The 21,877-nt window shown below is 35.8% G+C and overlaps 2 protein-coding genes across 4 annotated transcripts in view; one reads left to right on the plus strand and one right to left on the minus strand.

The window, feature by feature from the left end:
- FOXN2 (forkhead box N2) overlaps positions 1-21,877 on the minus strand; it is a 52,745-nt gene that overhangs the window by 30,370 nt on the left and 498 nt on the right. The gene's annotated exons all lie outside the window — the stretch shown is intronic.
- On the plus strand, positions 304-21,715 carry LOC119258642 (translation initiation factor IF-2-like). The gene is made up of 2 exons (XM_037526876.1): positions 304-378; positions 20,939-21,715. The coding sequence occupies exons 1-2, from the start codon at positions 304-306 to the stop codon at positions 21,713-21,715; spliced, it is 852 nt and encodes a 283-aa protein (XP_037382773.1).

Genomic DNA, 21,877 nt, shown 5'->3' on the forward strand with positions numbered 1-21,877 from the left:
CCAAGAAAATATGATGTGAGACTTGAAAAATGTACTTTAATTTCCTAGGAATGTGAGTAGCATAACCTTAGTAATGGACATATAGTAAAAGCCAATTTCTAAAATTAAGACATTGTTACCCAAAAAAGTAGGTAACGTACAAGACAGTTTAACCAAGTAAACATCTGTGGTATGATTCCAAATCTACATTTCAAGAAAGAACAGAATTTCTTCTCTCAACAATTTGAAAAGTAGAGAGTTCAAATAAACTCAGTATACTAACTATGGGACTCTTTCATAGACACTCACTGGATAATGGCCAGGATGGCAGTATCTTTAGCAGAAGGCTCAGGATTTAAAAGTACCATTTTTGTCCCCATGGCTGTGCATCTCCCAAAGGTATCTAACAGAGATCTAGATATCTGCATATCATGTTCATGTTATACTGATATTCTACCATAGGATAAGAAAAACAAAATTTTATATTGGAATTCTCAAGTCATTTCCCAAAGTGATGAAGAATATTGCTGCTTAATAAGAATTACAGGAAATGCTTTACCAAGACTAAATAAGAGAAGGGATATTAAGTCACAGAATTTTCAGTATTATCCAAAATATAAGCTGTTGCATTGCAGGGTATTAGAGGTTTAACTAAGAGCTTCCCTCTCCCCCAGATTTTGGTTATAATTGCTCAGATTTTTTAAATTTATTTTGCCCATTTAAAAAAACTGATTATATTAAGATTAAGCAAATTTTTTTCTTTATAATTTTAACATGTTAGGATCCTTAAACATCATATTATTTAGCATTCCATGTTTTTAATCATATAAAATTACTAATGATTTATAATGAATTATACAATTATATTCTGGAACTCATCCCCCCAACCCATGCCCCCCATACATCAAACTGGTTATTATTTTCAATAATTCATTCACTTTCACAGGTAACTAATATTCCATTTTATGAATATGCCACAATTTATCACAATCTTAAGCACTGTTTGTGTTTAGGGTTATTACAACAGTAATATTGCTGTGACATCCTTGTTTCCTGATCCCAGACACCCACAAAGTCATGAAAACAGCAGCTCACTTGACTTGGCAGATACCTTCAAGGTTATAGCTTCAGTACTCAATTTACCTCACTGGGTTTCCAATTAGTTTTAGCTTTAGTTTTCTTTACTTTTGTGCCACTGCACTTATATGTCCATTTTATTTGGCCTTTCAGGTTGTTTTCAGCTGAAAGGTTGGTCAGGTACATAGTTTGCCATGCTGTTAGACACAGATATTTTCACTAGTTTCTGATGGCAATATCTCTAATGTGCATTATACTGTTTTTTTTTTTTTTTTTTAGAGCACTAGTAGTTAAAGTCCTTCTGCCTCAGTACTCATGAGAAATTTGGTATATACCTATCATTAAGAGTTGCTCATTATGACAGCAATTCCCAACTAGAAGTCAATAGAGGACATTTCCCTTGGAGGTGGAAAGTAGGTATCAAAAATCTGTGCAGTTTTTAAAGGAAATATTTCTTCTCATTTCTCTTTTAAAAATCATACTCTTGAAGTAATAGGGAAAGTATTTCAACCCCTTAACTATGATTCAATCTCATTATTATAAACAAAGACCTTGTTAAGAATGATGCTTATAGGGTTGTTTCAGTATAGAAACACAGGTCTATCTGCTACTTTATCAGGGTTTCTCAAATCAGGGTGTCCCAAGGATATGCTCTGGAGGCTATTAATTCTGCAAATTTTCATTTTGTGCTTTCATTTCAATCCATATTAAAGATATATTTTATGATTTTTAAACAGAAAAACAAAGAGGCTTTAAAAAAAGTCACTCAGGAACCAAAGTTGATGCTTCTCAAAAAGGGATCTATAAATTAAAACAAATCTAACAACAAATAACCCATAAATATTATTCAACTTGAGAAATATTGCTTCATCCTAAAGGCCTCACATTGCTATGCTTTAATTACTAGGTAAATCTTAGTTCTATATTCTACTCCACATTTATACTTTAGTTACCATACCTGATTATAAAGGTCTATGATTTCGTATCTAAAATTCTCAAAGGCAGATATATTGCAGGTTTCAAATACTTGGGGTTTACAATGCAATATGTATAAATTACAAATATGATATGTCAGTGAGATCTGAGGCAGCACCCCATGATAAACACATTAATATTTCTGCAGCAGAATGTACATACTAAGGGAGAGGGGGTAAAGTCCCATCAATAGTTTTAGTTCAGATCATATTTTGCCACTATATAGGTTATGAGAGAATTTTTGATATTCAGAGATTTTTGGATGTCTAAATCCCAAAGATGGCAATATAGATTCTTTATCTGCTATGGATTAGAAAATCAGATAAATCTCATTAGAACTTCATATAATATTATAGTAAATAAGATCTGATATGGGCAAAGAGTTTACCTTAAGGTGTATGAATTTAATGTATAAGATTTGCAATATTCTGGGCCTCCCTGGTGGCGCAGCGGATTGAGCGCAGTGCTGTGAAGCTGTCCACAGCCTCTGCAGCGCCGGTTCGATTCCCAGCCAGCCAGGGAGAAACCCACATGGCACAGCAGACCTCTCCTGTCTCGCCCGCTGCTTCCCTCAGCAGTGTACTTCGGTCCCCGCTCTGGCTCTGGTGAATTCTCTCACCCTCCCGTGTTTCTGACTGTACCTAGTGTTTGTATAAATAAATAAATAAATAGATCTTTTTGATAAATAAATAAATAAAAATAAAATAAAATAAAATCTTAAAAAAAAAATTGCAATATTCTCCCCAACTACTTGGGAGCCCCTATTTGTCCAGTTGTGGTCTAACAGTTGATGATACAAAATAAATAACCTGCAGATAGGCAGGGACTGTATTATATTATGAATTCTAAAATGTTAGAAGCACCTAAATATATATAAAAATTTAAAACACATGCCAAAGCTAATGTATTAGTTATAATGGATTATGAGAATAGTATTTCTTTTTTTTTTTTTTAAGATTTATTTATTTATTTATACAAGCACTGGGTACAGTCAGAAGTGCAGGAGGGTGAGACAGAGCGGGGAGCTGAGCAGGCAGAAGGACCGAAGTACACTGCTGAGGGGAGCAGCGGGCGGCAAGAGAGGTCTGCGCGCCATGTGGGACCCTCACCGGTGGCTGGGGAGCAGCCGGGGATCGAACCAGAGCTGCAGAGGCTGTGGGCAGCTTCGCAACCCAGCGCTCAACCGCTGCGCCACCAGGGAGGCCCGAGAATAGTATTTCTATGCCTAGCAATATGAATAAAAAGTAAAGAAAGAAGTATAAAACACATTCTACTCAGAATAACCTCTTCTGGTCCTTTTCTAAGAAATTTCAAGGAAAAAACCTTTTGGGCCTACATTCATGGCTCTGTTGTCACAGTTGTTAGATTCTGGGATAAAATAGTGTATGTATATAAAAAAAAAGCTTCTTTACTTACAAAGAAATGAATATAATGTAATACTAGGAGATACTAAATGGAAACTTTATAGGGCAGTATATTTAAAGTTAAATTTATGAAGCATAAGCAATTTCATGTCATAAAAAATGGATGACAGTAAAACCCAGATTATTATTCTTGATATTATAAGGATATGTGAAGGCAGCAAAGCAGAGGGTTGAGAGCAGGAGCTGTGAATAGATACTGCCTAGGTCCAAATCCCAGCTCTGTTTCTCAAGAGGTTGGTTAGGACTATCAATTTAGAATTCTTATAGTACCAACTTCACAAAGAATGTTAGTACAAATTAATTGAGAATAAATATAAAGTACTAGAACAGAGGTAGAGAGTAAGTACACAATGAATGCTAAGATGTAATTATTACTGCTGTTATTAATTTCTTAAATTATTTGTTTCCTTCCAAAAGTAGATTTATAAATGTCTTTCAAATATAAAAACTAGGGTACAAAATCAGCAACACGTTATGTCTTGACCTTTGAGAATTAAAAAAAAAAAAAAATCAAGTATTAAGGATGGATCTCCCCTATGAGTAAATGATACAAATGGGCAAGTCAGTTAACTAAAACTAGTAATTCTCAGAAAAGTGCCCCAAAAGCAATTTCATCATTTTCTTTATGATATGACTTTCACTTCCTTATTATATTTGTTTCCATGCACTTCGTTACTTGTTTTGGCAATAGTATCACAATGATGTTATTTCTAATAAATAACTTAAAAGAATTTAAAACCATATACACTTTTAGAACCTTTCTATATTTTGTTATTAATCACCCTCCCCAAAGTATAAGGTACTTTATTAACAGATATTGCTTATACCAACATTTCCCTACACACACAAAGAATTTATAAAAAAAAAAATTACCTCTAAAATTTATTAATGATATTTATTAACAATGATATTCTCATTAACAAAAAGAAAATACATAATGACAAATACAATGCTACAACCCAAAGAGGACAGGAATATAAAAATCTACACTAAGAGTTATATTCATTTGTATCCAACTAATTCAGAATTTATTATCCTCTTACAAATTTCTGATGTTAACATTTTTTAAATAATTTCTTCTCTACTTGCAAGATATTACATTGTGAATTCACATTGTGAATTTTAGCATTATATCTATAGTACTTTAAAAATGTGGGTTAATGAATATAAATTTAATGATCCTCAAAATCGGGCTCTCAGAATAGCAATTCTCAAGAATATATTATTTTTTCAATGTGTACTTTTGTAAGTAACATAGCTCTACAAGAAACAGGAAAAACTACAATTAACTCAGGTGTTTAATACATTTAAAAAGTGTTTCAAATTATATTAATGAATCTCTTCATGTATATTTTTCAATTTTTTTAATCTCACTAAATTGTATTACTTAAAGGTGTAACTATGTCATTGTGACGTAATTTTTTTTTTTTTATATATAGAGGCATGTTTTTTTATTTATTTGTTTGTTTGTTTGTTTTGTTTATACATGCACTGGGTACAGTCAGAAGCGTGGGAGGGTGAGAGAATTCACCAGAGCCAGAGCGGGGAGCAGAGCAGGCAGAAGGACTGAAGTACACTGCTGAGGGGAGCAGCGGGCGGCAGGAGAGGTCTGCGCGCCATGTGGGACCCTCCTCTGGTGGCCGGGGAGCAGCCGGGGATCGAACCGGCGTCGCAGAGGCCACGGGCAGCTTCGCAACCCAGCGCTCAACCGCTGCGCCACCAGGGAGGCCCTGTGACGTAATTTTTAATTGCTAAAATTTTATATTTAACCCATTATATTACCTATGAATTACTATTAGGAAATTAAAAAATCATAATGAAAAAAGACTCAAATCAAACTAAAATACAATAGTCAATCTTGATATCCCTAAGCAAACTTACTCTAGTTTATTTTTTCCTTGTACTTCCCTAAGCTAGTCATTAAATATTTCTTTCCTCTTTTTGTGGAGAGGGTAACCAGGAAAATCAATTTTGCTTTTTCTAAGAAACTTTTACTATACTGGAATTTAAAGGAACCAGGCCATCTGTTATGCTCTACTAGAACTGAGGAGAAGTTGAAACTAACACTTGAGCAATTGTATTAAGGGCCTGGAAGAAGACTTGCAAAATCAGTCCAGCGCTTAAAGCATGGAATGATTAACCTTAACTATGTGGCAGCATCTGGCCTACAGATAAAAGTTACTTCTCATTCAAAATCATTATACACATTTTAAACATCTGAATTCCTGAAGCATGTGAAATATTAATACTTTTTTTTGGTTACACTTAATAAAATACATTTAAAGTATTTTAAATACTTTTTATATGACCTTTAGACATTTGGAAACTTTTTATATGACCTTTAGACATTTGGAAACTTTTATTAACTTGTTTTACTTCTCACCAAGAACTTAATGCCATCAGTAAATCAAGTAATCTTATAAATATCAAAAAGAACAACCAGAAGAGGTCTCACCTCAGATTTATGGCTTTTCTATCCAAACACTTTAAAACTAACCAAAATTTAAAAAAAAAAAAATTCAACTTAAGCTAAAATAACCTGAACAAAGGAAAATATAAGCAGTCATTCACTTAATACAGATGATTGAACAATGTTTATTGTAGAGAAAAATATCTACTACAGAGTATATAGAAGAGTATAAAAATCCAAACGAATTTAATCAAAAACTCCCTTGCAATTACTTCAATTCTTAACTGTAATTTAAGCTTTGTCTCTGGTTAAATACATTATACAATAAAAGAAATTTTTAACCAATCTCCCTCTCCTTCCTCACTTTCAAGCTCTCCAGCAGTCAACATTTTTTACTATTGATCTATAACAAAGTACCATTTCTCAATACTGAAAAAACCACAGTACTATATAGTTCCTAGATTTATTCAACAGTATATGAAGCTTATTATAATAAGCTGAACACAAAATATTTTAGCAGTTTACAGATACTAATCTGAAGATCCTCATTTTTAAGAAAATCATTTTCTTCTTGTTAATTTAGCACATGGATAGCAAAAATAAAATATAACATTTATTGAGCACATACTATTTTCAAGGCACCTTGAGACAAACCTAACAAATAATAGAACTTTAAATATATTCTATTAATTCAAAATATCTGAAAACTTCAGTAACCCTCAGGTAACAAAAAAAAGGTAAGACATACAAAAGAAACTCACAACCTTTCCTATTAAAATAACAACAGATTCATTGGTTTAAATGAATCTATTATATATAAATATTGTCCATCTCATAAAATCCAATGTTGAGATTAGAGGGTAGATTCCAATCCCAAATGTACTGCAAAAAGATGTATGTTTGATTATAATGCTACATGATGTCATGTATCCAGGACAACTGAAGCATTATGGTCTCTTAGGGATAAAACTGCCTCTTGGTCATAGATTTAGGTGACACAGCATGTGATCCATTGTCTCTAAACAAAAAATGGTTGCAGCTGCATTTTCTAGTCAAGAAAAGGGAGGGGGGCAGAATACAAAAGGGTCAAACATTTGTCTCACAGGGAAAATGTTTCTCAAATAGCAGTAAAAAATAAATTGAGTGGGGGAAAAAGCCTTTCACTAACTCATGTTAAAAAAAGAAAACCATAAAATATGGAGGAATTATTTTATTGAAAAAAATCTTCCACTGAATTCACTTTCCGTTTACCCTAACTTGCCCAGACACACTGTAAATGTTTTAAATGCTATTTTAGCTAAATAATTTTGTGCTATTTGAACATTGTATATAAACTTCCTCTACACACTTGCTGCATTTGTCTAAAAAAAGTCTCACTATTCATCAGTTTCTTTGGAAAGTTAAAATGAAGCAATAGCTTTATAAGTAAAAAAACAAAACAGTTGCTTCAAAACAGGAAGCGAATCTGATAATTTTTCTATAAAGATGAAATACTTTTGTTTCCAACATGTCCCTACCATATAACCTACCTTGCACACAAAGAAATACTAATTTCAAAAAGCAGTACCCCAAAAGATCCTAATTGAACTTTTTTTCTGATAAGGAAATGGCTTTTTCTAACCAATATTAAAAAGGAGTTCATGACAAAACAATTTGTAAACGTCTACTATTATCTAAAACATAGCATTAATTTACCTTACAAGGTATTAAATATAACAATAAAAAGAAACAATTCTCAGTAAATTTAGCTTAGAAAACACATCTTCTCAACCTTTGCGATTGCAAAATGCTATAAACAAACAAAGAAAAAGTGTTAAAGGGTAAAAAAGTAATAGCACAAATCAATAAAATAACCACTAACAGCCTCACCATCTAGAATTAAATGTACAGTAATATTAGCTGTATATGATCATGTACTAACCAGTTAGCAAACCAGCACTTTGGTCAAACAGCCTCCTACTGCACTTGAAAAAAGTATGGTAGAGACATGAAAGTCAACAAATCTAATGTCCAAAAAGTATAAAAGTAAATTTGGTTGCTCTCTGAATACAAATATGAGGTATTCTTTATCACAAAAAATTATATATAAAATGATTTTTAATGTCTTGAATATAGTCATAGTTAGTCAGGCATGTAATAAATCTCCTACAGTCAATCTGTCCACTGAAAATAAACATCCTTTAAAATGTACATTCATGATCAGAAATAAATTTAATAAAGGCAAACAATGTTATCTTAGCTCACTAATAGTCCGATATCAAATTTGTAAAGCAGAAGTAAAACTTAAGGCTCTGTACTGGTAGATCTATAATGATTTTATGTAATTCTAAAACACCACAAAAGTATCATTAATTTCAACACAGAATTAAGTTGACTTAAAACTCAACTAACCATATATGTACACTTACTAAAATAAAATATATTTGTTAAAAATTTTTATTAAAGATACTTATGCTATTAAATAGACTATCTCCAGAGTGTTTTAGAAAGTAATGCTTACCATAGCAAGCAATCAAGGTTCTAAATAAAGGTAGGTGGAATACAACCTAAATTCAAATTAACCATTGTCTGGTTCTTACTACCAGGGGATAGGATCAGTATCTGGATGTTAATTCCACTTGATAATATAGGGAGTACTGAAAAAGACAATGTTTGGGAGGCAGAAAGATATTTGTAGTAAGTTTGTATGTGTGTCTCTTTATTTTTTGTTTTGACCAGTTGAGTCTGAGATATTTGTGAGATCTATGCAAGCAGAATGGGCATTTGAAGTATGCACAACCTAATGTTTAGGAGAAAGGTTTAGTTTAGAGGAGCTAAATCTGAAATATCTGTAACATCCCATGGGTTCTATTTTTCAATAGTATTCTATACTTTTGAATAACATTTATCACATCTGGGTGGCTTAATAGATCTTTCCTAACTGACTGAAAACTCCATGAGACTGAGCTGGTTGTCTATTTTGTTTACTGCTCAAAAATCTGTTGTCTGACATGCCTTGGTTCTAATTCTGCTACCACATTTATTTTGACATCTATGAAAAGAGATGGGCAGACTTTGTTTTGCAAAATAAATGTTATTCAAAACTGAAATTCAATTACTAAGCTCTTTCTGTAGATACCTTCATGAGACTCACCTTTCCTACATTTATGTACATTTCCTACGTGCCTGTGTGTTTGAGTGTGTGTGTGTATATCTACAAACACATTTACATGGATTGTCAGAGCTAATACTTTCTTACCTAAAAAAAAAAAAAATCATTACTAGTATTTTACTAGTGTTAATTATTTGTAACTTTAAAATGCCAGTAGGTAGTTTCTAGTATTAGTGTCCATTTTACATGTGGAAACAGATGTAGAGAGATCAAATGGTATGTTCAATATCAGAAACCCTGAAGTGGCAAAACTAGGATATAAGCTTAGGGAATATGAGTCCAGACACATTCTTCACTAATATACTAGCTGCCATCCTGCCTAGAGAGCTTCAAAAGCACAAAAGAAAGACTGGGCAAAAGTATATATTATCATCAATATAATCTGACTCAATATCTAGATTCTCAAATTAATGTTCCTTTACTCAAAATTAGTCCAACCTATACTAATCTTATTCAAATACTTCCTGTACATTCCTCTATAAGCTTGTTCCTACTTTTCTAACAACTACACCATCTACTTTTCCTACCTCCATTGAGTCAAATCCCTAATATTTAAGGCCTAACTTAATGACAATGCCACATAATTCCCACCTGAACTTCTTTTAGGGGGGTTTAAAATCTTTCCTACCATGTCGCATTTATGTGTTTCTCTTCCTCTCTCTCTGTTAATCATGTCAACAGCTCAAAAGAAATAAAAGACAGAAAATCACTTTATAAACACCAAGGTTCTATACTTTATAAAGTATTTACAGCAGACTAATAAAAAAACCAAAGAAGGAAAATTAAATAATAGACACAGCATCCTCAATAGAGTACTCTAACAAGTGCAACCTGGTTCTAACTTGCTGCCAACTAGAACAGAAATGACAAAGGGAAAAGGATATCCAAATTTTACTACATCATCAATCTTTTTAACTAAACAAGAGAAATATTTTAGTCAAACTATATAGGACAAAAAGTCAAAAGGTGAAATATGATATAAAAATATTTACTGAACAATTAAGCATTCAATTATAGAATGCTAATGCTATGTTTTCCATTCTGCTTCATGATCTTTTTACTCCTAAGTTTCTCTTCTACACTTAAAATGTACATGGAATATAGAATCCCAATAGAAAATCTTTAAATAAATTATTTTGATGTTTACAATTTTGAAGTACTAATTGGAGAAAAACTATTTGTATGAAGCACTAGTGGAAAAGTTTATGAAAAATAAACATTAATAAGCCTCCATTATGACTCTAAAATCTACCTTATACTTGCAGAAAGTTAGTTCCTACTCTGAATGTTCTCACAGTTCTCTTGAATTTATGTCTTCTTAGAAGGGTATGTCTCAGTGTTATTTACTTACATGCAACTGATTCCTATTGCAACAGGTGGTCCCCAGGAAAGGGGGAGGTTCCCTGCCCCACCCAAGGGAGGGTGGAGCTGAGCAGGAAGAGGAGAAGCTGCAGAAGAGACTGAGGAAGGAAGCAGGATGGAGCCAGAAGGAGACCTGGAGGAGGCGCATGGAGCCTAGAGACACGTGAAGAAACCGCGCTTGTCTTTTGGTCGTGGACTGGGTGACACAGATGTGGGTGAGACCCGTGGGGAGGTGACCATGGCAGCTTTTATCTTGATGTTGATTTTGCTCTTTTCCTTCCGGGCTTGTCCGGTTGTTTGTGACCCTTTTCTGTGGGTCCCCACTGGAAGATGCTTTAGACTTGTGGCACGCTTTGGGGCCTTGCTCTGGGCCAATCCCATTTGGATGGACTTTTACCCAGGAGGGGATGGGTAAATTTGGGTGCTTGATTTAGAAACTAGATTCTTTGCCTTACCTGTATTGTTTCCTAGTTTTATTAAAGTTCCTTTTCATTAAAGTCTCCTATGTTTTGTGTTGATGCGGCGGATGGCAGAACCCATTTAGAATAGGCAGGTTTGCGGGGTTTGGGCTGCCCCTCTCCCTGTCCTATAACACTAACACATCATAAGCATTTGATTAAGATAAGTGAATATCTTCACCTTGTATAAATAACATTTCAGTGTTTTATTCTTCAAGAGAATTTCCCATTAACTTTTCTGAATGATTTCATATTTCTAAATTAGTATCTTCATATAAAGGAAATTCAACAAATATAGTCTCAAAACTCTAACCAACCAATTTATTAAATATTAAACTAATTCTTTCTAAGTTAGGACTGGACCTCGGTATACATAATGCAGGTTGGCTTTTATCTTATTTATTTTACTGAAGTAACACTGCATTATAACATTACAAGTTTTGAGTGTGCATCAAAGTTAGCTTTTAAATAGTGGAAAGAGTTAAAGCATTCAATGTCAAAGCACAAACCGATAATCCCATGACCCTTTTAGTTTCCCAAAGGAACTTTAATAGATTTTTAAATGCTGTCTTAACTAAGAAGAAATAATGAGGGCAAAACAATAGATTCAGAGCTTTATATCATGTAAAAGCAGTGGACAGCATTAAGTGGCAATAATTTCAAAAAAATGAGGAGGTTTTTCTGCCAAGATTTTAGGGGGAAAGATATGACTAGTCCCAAATTACAATTATGAAGAAGATTACAGAAAGACAACAGCCAACTTTTGATTCATGACTCTTCATATAAAGACAGGGCAACATGAAACCAAACTCAAAGTCCATAGGTAACACTAGAAAACTATTTCACAGAGCCTCAAAATACAAAGGATTGAAACAATCTACCAACAGCCACAGGCTTGTGTTTTATTGTCTAAGTGAAAGAAAGCACAGGGAAACAATGAGGTATCATAAGGCTTGAGAACAGAAGCACAAATTAGCTAACAGGTATCACTGGAAAGCAAGGAGAGACAATATGTGAGAAGCTGAAATTACTCCAATGCTAATTCCGGGGATTCACAGTAAGGCTTATATGCCTGGAGTAAACTGGAGCCCCTTAAAACTTTAAAAACTGACACTCAGGACTGTCTTCCAAAAGGGACCCTACACTTAAAATACTGGGAATGGAAACAGAATTGAGCATGATAAGGACAAAGGAGGAAGGGAAATTATGGTCTAGATTGAAGTGTGAGAGCAGGAGAGCCAGGAAATCTCAGTCATTTACCATTTTTTTCAGTCATGCACTAAATAATGGAAGAAAACTCTGTGAAGTTCAAGAGTTATCTGAACCAAGCATCCTCCCAGTTCAAGAAAACCAGCTTCATATAAAGAAATGAATGAAAATACTGAGGCTGAATTTCAAAGTTATAGCAAGAAAAAAAGAAACAGAATAGCCAATTCATAAAAGCAGGGGAGGAGGGGAAAAAATGGGGCAGTTGTTATTCAATGGGCATAAAGTTTCCATTTTGCAAGATATTCTAGAGATCTGCCATAGGAGGGAGTGTTTATAGTTAATGATACTGTATTGCACCCTTAAAATTTTAAGCTGGCAGATCTCATGGGGGGGGTGATGTGGGAGGCAAAGGGTAGAGGGAATCCAACGGACTGGTGGGAAGTTAAGTACCTTAGGGTGGGCACGGCGTGGTAACATATATTTGAAATGTGAACTTGTAATCCTAAAACATAGTGTTGTAAACCAATCTTACCTCAACTAAAAGAAAAAATTCACTTAAAAAATTAAAAAATAGGGAATAACACCTTATATACAAAGATGTATTTATAGATGTAAAGATATTCATGGGAGAGAGAGAAAATGAGGTTCTTTTTCAAAGTGAGCTTAACAAAATTATACAAGACATGAAATTTAGAAAATCAAAAACTATAATTGATATTAATTTAAGATTAATTTCTAGTTTGAGTAGAAGGCATAGTAACAAAAGAGCTCTTGGATTAATGCTCAAAACAACTTAAAATTACAGGCAAATCAAGTATCAATTTTTCCAGTGTTTCATTCTAATGCTTTGCAAAAAAGACAAAAAATTTAAAAGTAGGGGCCTCCCTGGTTGTGCAAGGGGTTAAGACTCAGCACTATGAAGCTATCTGCTGCCACTGCAGCAAGAGTTTTATATCCCTGTGCTCACCAGGGAGGAACCCACATGGCACAGCAGACCTCTCTAGCCTTGTCTGCTGCTCAGATCTGCCTGTTCTGCTCCCCACGCTCTCTGGAATAAGTGAATCCTCACTCTCTGAATCTCTGGCCTGTACCCCAGTTCTTGTATGATTAAATAAATCTTTAAAAAATTAGAAGTATACCATCTTATTACATAGTATCTACCTGTTCTGTGTCTCACATGTAACACATGCTTTAAAAGTATTTGACATTTACTCATTCTTAGAATTGCAATACTTAAAATGTGTGATTTTTTTCAGTTAAAGAGGCACCTAAAACTGCCAACAAAAATCATCTTTGTGACAAACATGGACATCTTAAACACAAATAAAATTAAAGTCAACCAGCATTTATCTAGCACAATTATTATGTATGAGGTATTTGTAATTTAGTTGAAATAACACATAAAACTGTAATAGAAAGCTATACATAGTAAATGCTTTGAGAAAGGTGCAAACTGTTATGGGCTGAGAAAAATGGGCATTCACCTGCACTATTCTATTAAATTCTAAGCAGACCCTTATTCTGTTCTTCCAATCCATCTCCCCCAATACTAGCAGAATGGTTTTTCACACTAAAAACTGTATTTTTAAAGCACTTCACAAATACATAGCAGGTAATTCAAAAAGGTTAATATACAGGAAGCAGGTAGGCAACAAATGAGTGAAAATGGTCTCATGTAAAACAACAGAGAAAAATAGAGATTGACGAAAAGAGAGCAGCCATTCAAGTTTTAGCCAAAGCCACCATGTAAAAACACAAAATCAATGTTGCCACAATATTCAGTTTTCCAAGAGATAACAGGATGCTACATTTTTGTGTGAAATGTATCAATATCTAAGTGTTGGTAAATAATGCCAAATTTGAAATAATATTACAAACCAAACCACAGATAAAAGTTTGTAAACTCTGGCTATTTGTGTAATATTGTGTGATATTAATATTCCATTAACTGGTCCCTAAATGTCCTCAAAATTAAATAATGGTTGTTTTCTCAAGTGAAAGGAAATGTGTATAAATTTTTCCCCTATAAACTTTGTGGCACCTGCTATCATTATTCTACTAGCATTCTAACATTATTCTAATAGCCAAAACACAGGAGGAACACTTGATAGTCATCTCAAAATTGCATTACCCTTTTCTAATTGTGATTGTTTTTATTAATAGTTGTGCTCACAGTCACTATTTTGTACCACACAAACATTATATGGTAAAAATTCTTATTCCTAATATTGTTTCTAGAATGTATGGCAGAACCAAATATATAAATACATTTTCTCTTTAGCAAAAGTACATCATGAAGCTCCAGAAAAAGCATTGGACCAAACAAAATCTAAAGTATTTGGTACAGCAGCCTATTTTTTAGTTCCTAAAAAGACCCATATGTTTGGTTATGTATCAAACCTGGCTGCTTAAGTCCACCCTCAGGTTCCAGCAATCCTCCCATCAATAGTCCTTGGTGTCTTGGATTTCTCTGGTCTGGGGTGGGGGTAGGATCCATAAATCCTATTTGAGCATTTTTGTTCAGGACATCCTTTCCCCCCAGCAGTATGAAGAATGGAATTAGAATGTGGTTAACGTAGTATATATAGGTGATCATTTATAATGATGTACATTTGAAATGTATATGCCATAAGCCAATGCTACTTGAATAAAAAAGTATTTTTTAAAAAGATTTAAAGTAAAAAAAAAATTTGTTACAAGAGATCCATGATATACATACACGCATAACTAAAGCAAAATAACACTTTTACCCTTAGTGCAATTTTCTATTCAATTATATTTCTTTTTTTAAGAAATGCTGGTCATAATATATCAAGTCTATCATCCATTTAAGAAATAATGCACCACAAAATAAATCTTTGTTAGGCAAAACTCAATATATCCATTTGTATGCTACAGTACAGACCACAACATTTAGTAAATGAATGTTTACATGAATGAATATAGTTACATCCTGTACTGAAAAAGTAAAAGAGTAAGGTTTCCAAGTCAAGCAGAGCTATCAATAACTAATTATGTAATCTTTCAGAAGAACTTAATCTCCTTGAGTCCCAAGGAAAAACACCACTTACTTAACTCACTGTAACAAGATAGTAGTATTAGTATTATTCCCACCAGAGAATAGATATCTGTAGATAATAATTTCTTGTCCTTACCTTGCATTCTTTTTTTTTTTTTTTTACCTTGCATTCTTAACTCCTTTTTGGGAACAGATCAAGATGAAAGCATCTCATGCTGGCAAATATCCATTTTTTCTAAGACTTCAAGTCACAGTTCAAAGAACACAAATTTTTTTAAGTCTATCAGACTTGGGCTCAAATATCCTGTACTATATATACGTAATTTCCTATTATCTATTCCCTTATCTAAAAGAACACTTATAGGGTTCTTATAGGGAATTAAATTATATATTCATGTGTCTATTACAATACTATACCAAAACACAGTAGGCACTTAAAAGCAGTAATTGTTGCTATGATTAACACACGTTGTTCAATAGCAAGGAGAACATAGCATTTAAACTAAACTTTTAAGAAAAGAGTTGAATAGAGGGATGAAGGGTAGAAAAGTAACATTTCAATTTACAAGAAATCTATTCCTTTTTTCCTGTATTTCCCCTTTTAAGAAGATCAAGAAACAAATCATAGGAATATGTTTATCCATTTCTTCAATTCTCTAGCTTCAAGATTCTATATGAAACTTAAAGTACACTAATACGCTGTGTGAAAATTCTGATTTAAATATTAAATTTTGCTCACTGGGATATACAATGCAGTGTGAAAGGTATAAATATACTAATACATTTTGGAAAGAATTTCAATAACTTCAAAGTAATGTTAAGGGGAAAAGGATGTCCTAAAGCTAATTCCATACAGGCTTTGTGGCCTCCACCCCCACCCCAGACCAAAGCCAAAGACACTGGGAACTCCAAATCCCATCACCACCAAAGGGAAGGTGGCTGGGACCTGAGGGTGGGGTTAAGCAGCCAGGTTGATATAAAAGGCAGATACGTGGGCTTTGGGGGATCCCCATTTTGGCTCTCTGCCAGCAGGATCCGGCCAGCGACTTTGGGTTTCCAGGTCATTGGATCGATCGGTAGGAGGCATTAAAGACTTTATTTCCCTATTTTCTCCCTGAGTTGTACATTTTCCTTATTTCCTTTTCCCTTGTAAATAAACCTTTTATTAACCTTTTGTGTGTGCCTGTAGTGGAGTATTCTTAAGTCCCTTTTAAGCGCGCGGGTGAGGACCCACAGCCAGGAACCCGTTCAATATCGGGGCTGCTCTATTAACAGCTAGAGTGCTTTATAGCACTCAGCTAACTCAGCTTATTAGAAAAAATTAATAACTAAGATCCTCAATCAACAAGTCTTTAGTCAAATTTTATTCTCCAGTAAAATTGGTATTATATTATTAATAATATTCCCAAAGTTAGAATGGCATCACTCTACTAAATACAAAGTTACTTCCCTCCAAAAATATTTATTCTCTCAAAACTTTCATTAATAATCCTTATTTTCCTTAACCTCATTTTCTTTTCCATAAATAAACAACTTCTCATCAAAACAGCCCAGGGTCTCTCTTCTCTTTCTGACGTGTTTTTCCTAATATACCTTTAAAGCCTCTTCTCAGAAAGAAAAGCTTCTGCATGGCAAAACCACCAAATACATGAGAAAATACAATCAGGAAGTATTTTCTTATGCAAGCTGAAAACTTTTTAAGATATGAAAATAATTAATAGTAATTAAACTGTCCTGGTAACATAACAGTATCTTAACCTGAGGAGAATCAAAGTAATTTCCCATTATGGCCCATGTTGGCAGCAAAAAGATGATTGTTTTGTTTTTTTTTTTAAGATTTATTTTTATTTATTTATGCATACAAGTACTGGGGTTTAGGCCAGAGGTGCAGGGGGTGAGAGCATTCACCAGAGACAGTGAGGAGCAGAACAGGAAGATGTACTGAAATACACTGCTGAGGGGAGCGGCGGGCAAGTCAGGAGAGGTCTGCTGCACCCTGTGGGTTAGCTCCCAGGCCAAGGATCAAACTCACACAGCAGTGGCAAGGGATTGTGTGATAACATTGAGACTTTAACCTCTGTACCACAAGGGAGGCCCAAAGACGGTTGTTTTTAATGGCACCTATATTTAACCTTTATGATAATACCTTCTAAATGACTATGTTAGTAATATATTAGGACTTACAGCAATATATTATGTTTACACTAGTCAATGAAATCGAGTTATATAGGTGAGGGGATAAATTCTTTTTTATATCAGGCACACTCCAAAAGAGCAGAAATGACATCTCTTGCTCACTTCTATCAACATATTCTTAGCACTTACAGAAAGCTCAATAAATACATGTCCAAGTTTAAATGTTTATTTAAGGAAAAGAAAATGAGGATGAGAGAAAAAAAATACATGAATTAAAATCAGCTTAAGGCCTTGAACATGGGCTGTGCTTAGTGACTTGCTTCCAAAGAATAAAATCCAAAGAGTAAAGTGTGGGAGAGTAGCAGTGAAACCTGGTAGACAAATACCTTAAGTAAGTGATCAAAGTTAACATCATCAATTTTATCATATTGTTAGTATGTACCCTTGAAATAAAGTGATGAGAAGGGCACTTCACCTTTGTTGCCTTCCTCTCAGAAACCCATGACCCCAGTATAATCAAGAGGAAAATCCTAGAGAAATCTCAATTGAGGAACTGTCATCTCCAAAAATAAGGAAAAGACCGAGAAACTGGAATTATGGAACAGAAATAGGACATTAGGAAATGCCAGTGAAATTAGAATAAACTGCATAGTTTAGTTAATCATAGTAATACAGCAATTTTGTTTCCTTAGTGTGACCAATGTACTATAGTAACCTTATTACTATAGTAATTTTGCAACTTTTCTGTAAATATGAAACTAGTCTAAAATAAAAATTTTAGTTAGGGCAAGGGAAATAAGGAACATGAAATCAAAATCCCTGGGCAGTGAATAATGATAAACATTGTTTTGGTCTTTATATTTAGCAATAAGACAGATAGGATTCTCATATAGTGAAAATAAAGTTATTAACAAAATACCATAGTCATTTTATAAGTCTATCGTATTATGAAGTTACATATGATCAAAGCAAATACCCCTTGAATTCTAGTTTCCCAGAGCATCATTCTTATTCAAGAATGAAGGCAAAACTTCATTAACTTTCACAAACTCTTTATATTACCTGCCATCTCTATATTGATGAGTTATCCCAGTAACTCTAGTCTCTAGTCTAAAAACCACATTCACTCTTGATATTTCCTACTCTTATACTCAGCTAATAAAACATCTTCTTGATAATGCTCCCCGGGCAAATCTCCTCACTAATCTTTTCAACACATTCTCCTTCTCATGCCCACAGTTAATAATTAGTCCTGTACAATGCAGTCAAATGAACCTTCTTCAAATAAAAGATTTTATCATATCATTTGCAGGCTCAAATGCCATCTTTTTTTCTCTTTTAACTAAGCCATATTTAAATTTAGAAGTGATGTGTCAAGGTCATACACAATTGGTTGTTTTTTGGTATCCTTCCATTGTAAAGACAGACCTTTCCATCCATTTCTCCGCCTCATGGCATAAGTCCTGCCTTTCCTTTACTCAGAAAAATAATCAAATACTTTGCATATAACGTGTCTGAAAAAATAAGACTCCTCTGGGTCTTTATAATCCACTTGGGGTGATAAATTCTAAAAAGAAAACAAGTAAAAGAAAACTAAAAAGAAAACAAGTACCATATTATGGTAATTTATCTTACTGAATACTTTATCTTCAATTCCCACAACAGTGTCTGGCACATGGTATTTGCTCAAAACATATTAAATGAAAACTAAGCAGGATAGAATGCTGCTGGCTCAGAAGGCAAAGAACTTTCTTTCAGTTGGAGGGATGAGGGCAGCTCTAAAGTTCTTTGACTTTAAGGCACGTGGGGTTACCAAGATTTCAGCCAAATCTCAAGCTTGAGAAGATTGTGAGCAGTTAAAAGAATGTGTGCAGGTCCATTTTCAACAGGAAAAAAGTTATATTAGCAAAGATAAAATGAAATAAAATTCCTACCTCATGTTAATGTAGTGAATAATGAGCAGTTCCTGTACATTGTGGAAGATGGTAGAAGACTGAGACCAGTTTTAAAAGTCTTGGGAAAAAAGTTGATATGCATGCTTGATAGAAAGGTTTTGGTCATTAGAGTGATATCATCTACAGGAAGATTAATCTAATGGGAGTAGTAAAGGTTAGCAAGAGCCTTACTTCCTCTGAGAAGCCTTTCTTCTCTACTCAAATCCTCTAGTTTCCTTCTCATCTTAATTTTAACAGCAGCACCTACCTGCATCAGTTTACATAAATCCTCTCACATTGTAACCTAGTCTCGTTCAACCTAAGAAGTGTGATCAAATCTTGAACCTCTTTTTCTTCCCTAAGAAATCAGCAAAGCATTGAGTCACAGAAACTTTACTTTTGGATTTTGGAGGACCTTTTGCATTTATGCAAAACCCAGTTACTGAAATGACAATGACTATCTAAGAGTAACACACACACATCCCACGAGTAATTAAGCAATAAGCTGCCACAAAAGAAGATTAAGTCCTGTTTGGATGCCACTTGCTAAAGTTTTGTTGGATATTTGGGTCTCATAACTAGAAGTAGAGTCAACTTCAAAGCTATGTTTTCAGTGCTTCCTGCTTTATTTAAGTATTTCACCACTTCACTTACTTTTCTTTCTCAACTCCACTTGTCATTGGTCAGCACCTAGTCGTTTCTCAACTGCATTCTCTTTTTTTTTACACTGAAGTCTCTCCAATCTTTTTTTCTATTTAACTCCATTGACTGAGAACCATTATGGAATAATTACAATTCTAATAAATTCTCTACACAATTCTCTTACAAGTTTCTAAATATTTCCTGTGGTGTAGCACTCCAAGTAAAACTGATTCAAATAAAAACATGTTACAGAAATAATTCAAATCAACGAAAGCATTCAAAAAATGAAACATGATGCATTAGTAAACAAACAGTACTTAAATTCTAAAAATTTCCAAACTCTCCATCAGTCCAGAAGATTTTATCTTCAACCCTTTCTTACTTTTACATATTCTATAAATTAAACTTCACCCTCTGAAAATAAAATCTGCTCATGTTAACATTTATATTAACTGTTAATACTCCCCCCCCAAAATTAAGAGCGTTTATACACATAAATCAAAGAAGTATCAATTTCAGTCTTAAAGAAGTATTTTTCACTGCAAATACATCTTATCAGGTCACAATTCTATGTAAAACACAAAAAGGGAGATTTTTGTAAAATGAAATGAAATGAAAAATGAAATCCTCCAGAATATGACTGATTCTGATTACATTAGAATCTGTCACTAACAACTTTGAAATACAAGCGAGTTTTTCTAGATTTGGGAAACTCCAAAATATACTATTCGAGTCCCTATCATTCCTCAATGTACCTAATATTCCTGAGATTTTAAAGATGAATCACCAAAACGGGAGAGGAAGGCAAAATGTCAATATGTAACTTACAAGAACTGCAAGGCAACAGAAATAAACCTCACAATTGGGACAGAACAGTTCAGCTTATTCCACATGTCTACCCCGGAAAACACAACATAAATGTATGCCCTTAGATCCACAGCAAGGTTACAAAGCTGTTGGCCACCAGTAAAAACTCAGCCCGAGTGCCACTAGGGCAACTCTACCACACTGGGCCGGCCACGTGGCTGTCACAATCAGAAGCCGGGAGAAACAGCATAAAGTAACCTGGAAATAAATAACTGTCCTCCTCCCCCCGCCTCGAGGTCGGGTGTAAGAAACTCTTAGTCATTTCTTTGCACACTAACACTTTTTTTCCTAAAAGGAGAAAACGAAGTACAGGGGCTGTCTTAAAGAGCTTTTAAAGCAGCAATCAGACCCAAGGCGATCCCCAACAGCGTGCCCCAAAGGGTTAGACACCCCAACTCCCGCGAACTGCGGGGGGAACACGGGCTTTCTGCAAAGGGGTGGAGTTGAGCAAGAGTGGAGCGCGCAGCACTCTGCACACGGGGCGCTTTCCCCGGCCCGTCCCCGTCTCCGGGGTTCCGGACGGGCTGTCGCTGCGAGACGGCGAACTCCGGAGGCCGGCGGGCCTCGCGCGCCCCCAGCACCTCTCACCTCCTCGGCGGCGAAGCCTGGAGCGCAGCGGCAGCCCCCGTCCCGGGAGGCTGCACGCCGGAACGCCGACTCCCACCCACGACAGCCACCCTCGGGGGCCCCGGGCCGCGGGCGGAGGAGGGGCCGGCGGGTGCGGGGACCCGCCACCCCTACATCCGGGACCCGCCCCCGTCCACCCGCCGCCCGAAGTTCACTCCCGGCCGCGCCGGGCGCCTCCCCGGGCGCCACACGGCGGGCCCAGCCGGGCCGCCCCGGGCCGGGGCCGGACTCCACGCCCCGCACGGCTCGCTCCGCTTCGAGCCCGGGGAGGGGGCGTCGCGAAGACTCCGAGAGGCGCGGAGCGCTTCCCCTCACGGCGGAGTCGCCCCGCGGCGAGCCCCCCGGCCGCCGGGCCACCCCCGAGCCTCCCCGGAGAGCCGCAGCCGCGCCGGGGCCGCCGCGCGACCCCGCCCCCGGGCGGGCAGCACCCCTCGGGGGAAACTAACTCCTCACGCGGCCGCGCTCCCTCAGCTCGACACCCCCCGGGAGCCCACACACGCCCGGGCCGCGCGCAGGGGACGCCCCCGCGCCGGCGCCAATTCCTCACAGGACAAAAATGTCCGGGCGCGTCACGGGACAGTCGCGTCCGCGCCCCACGCGGGTCCGG

This window comes from Talpa occidentalis, unplaced genomic scaffold (genome assembly GCF_014898055.3).
Source record: "Talpa occidentalis isolate TD23 unplaced genomic scaffold, MPIMG_talOcc4v2.1 talOcc4.5, whole genome shotgun sequence".
In the NCBI taxonomy this organism is placed as follows: domain Eukaryota; kingdom Metazoa; phylum Chordata; class Mammalia; order Eulipotyphla; family Talpidae; genus Talpa; species Talpa occidentalis.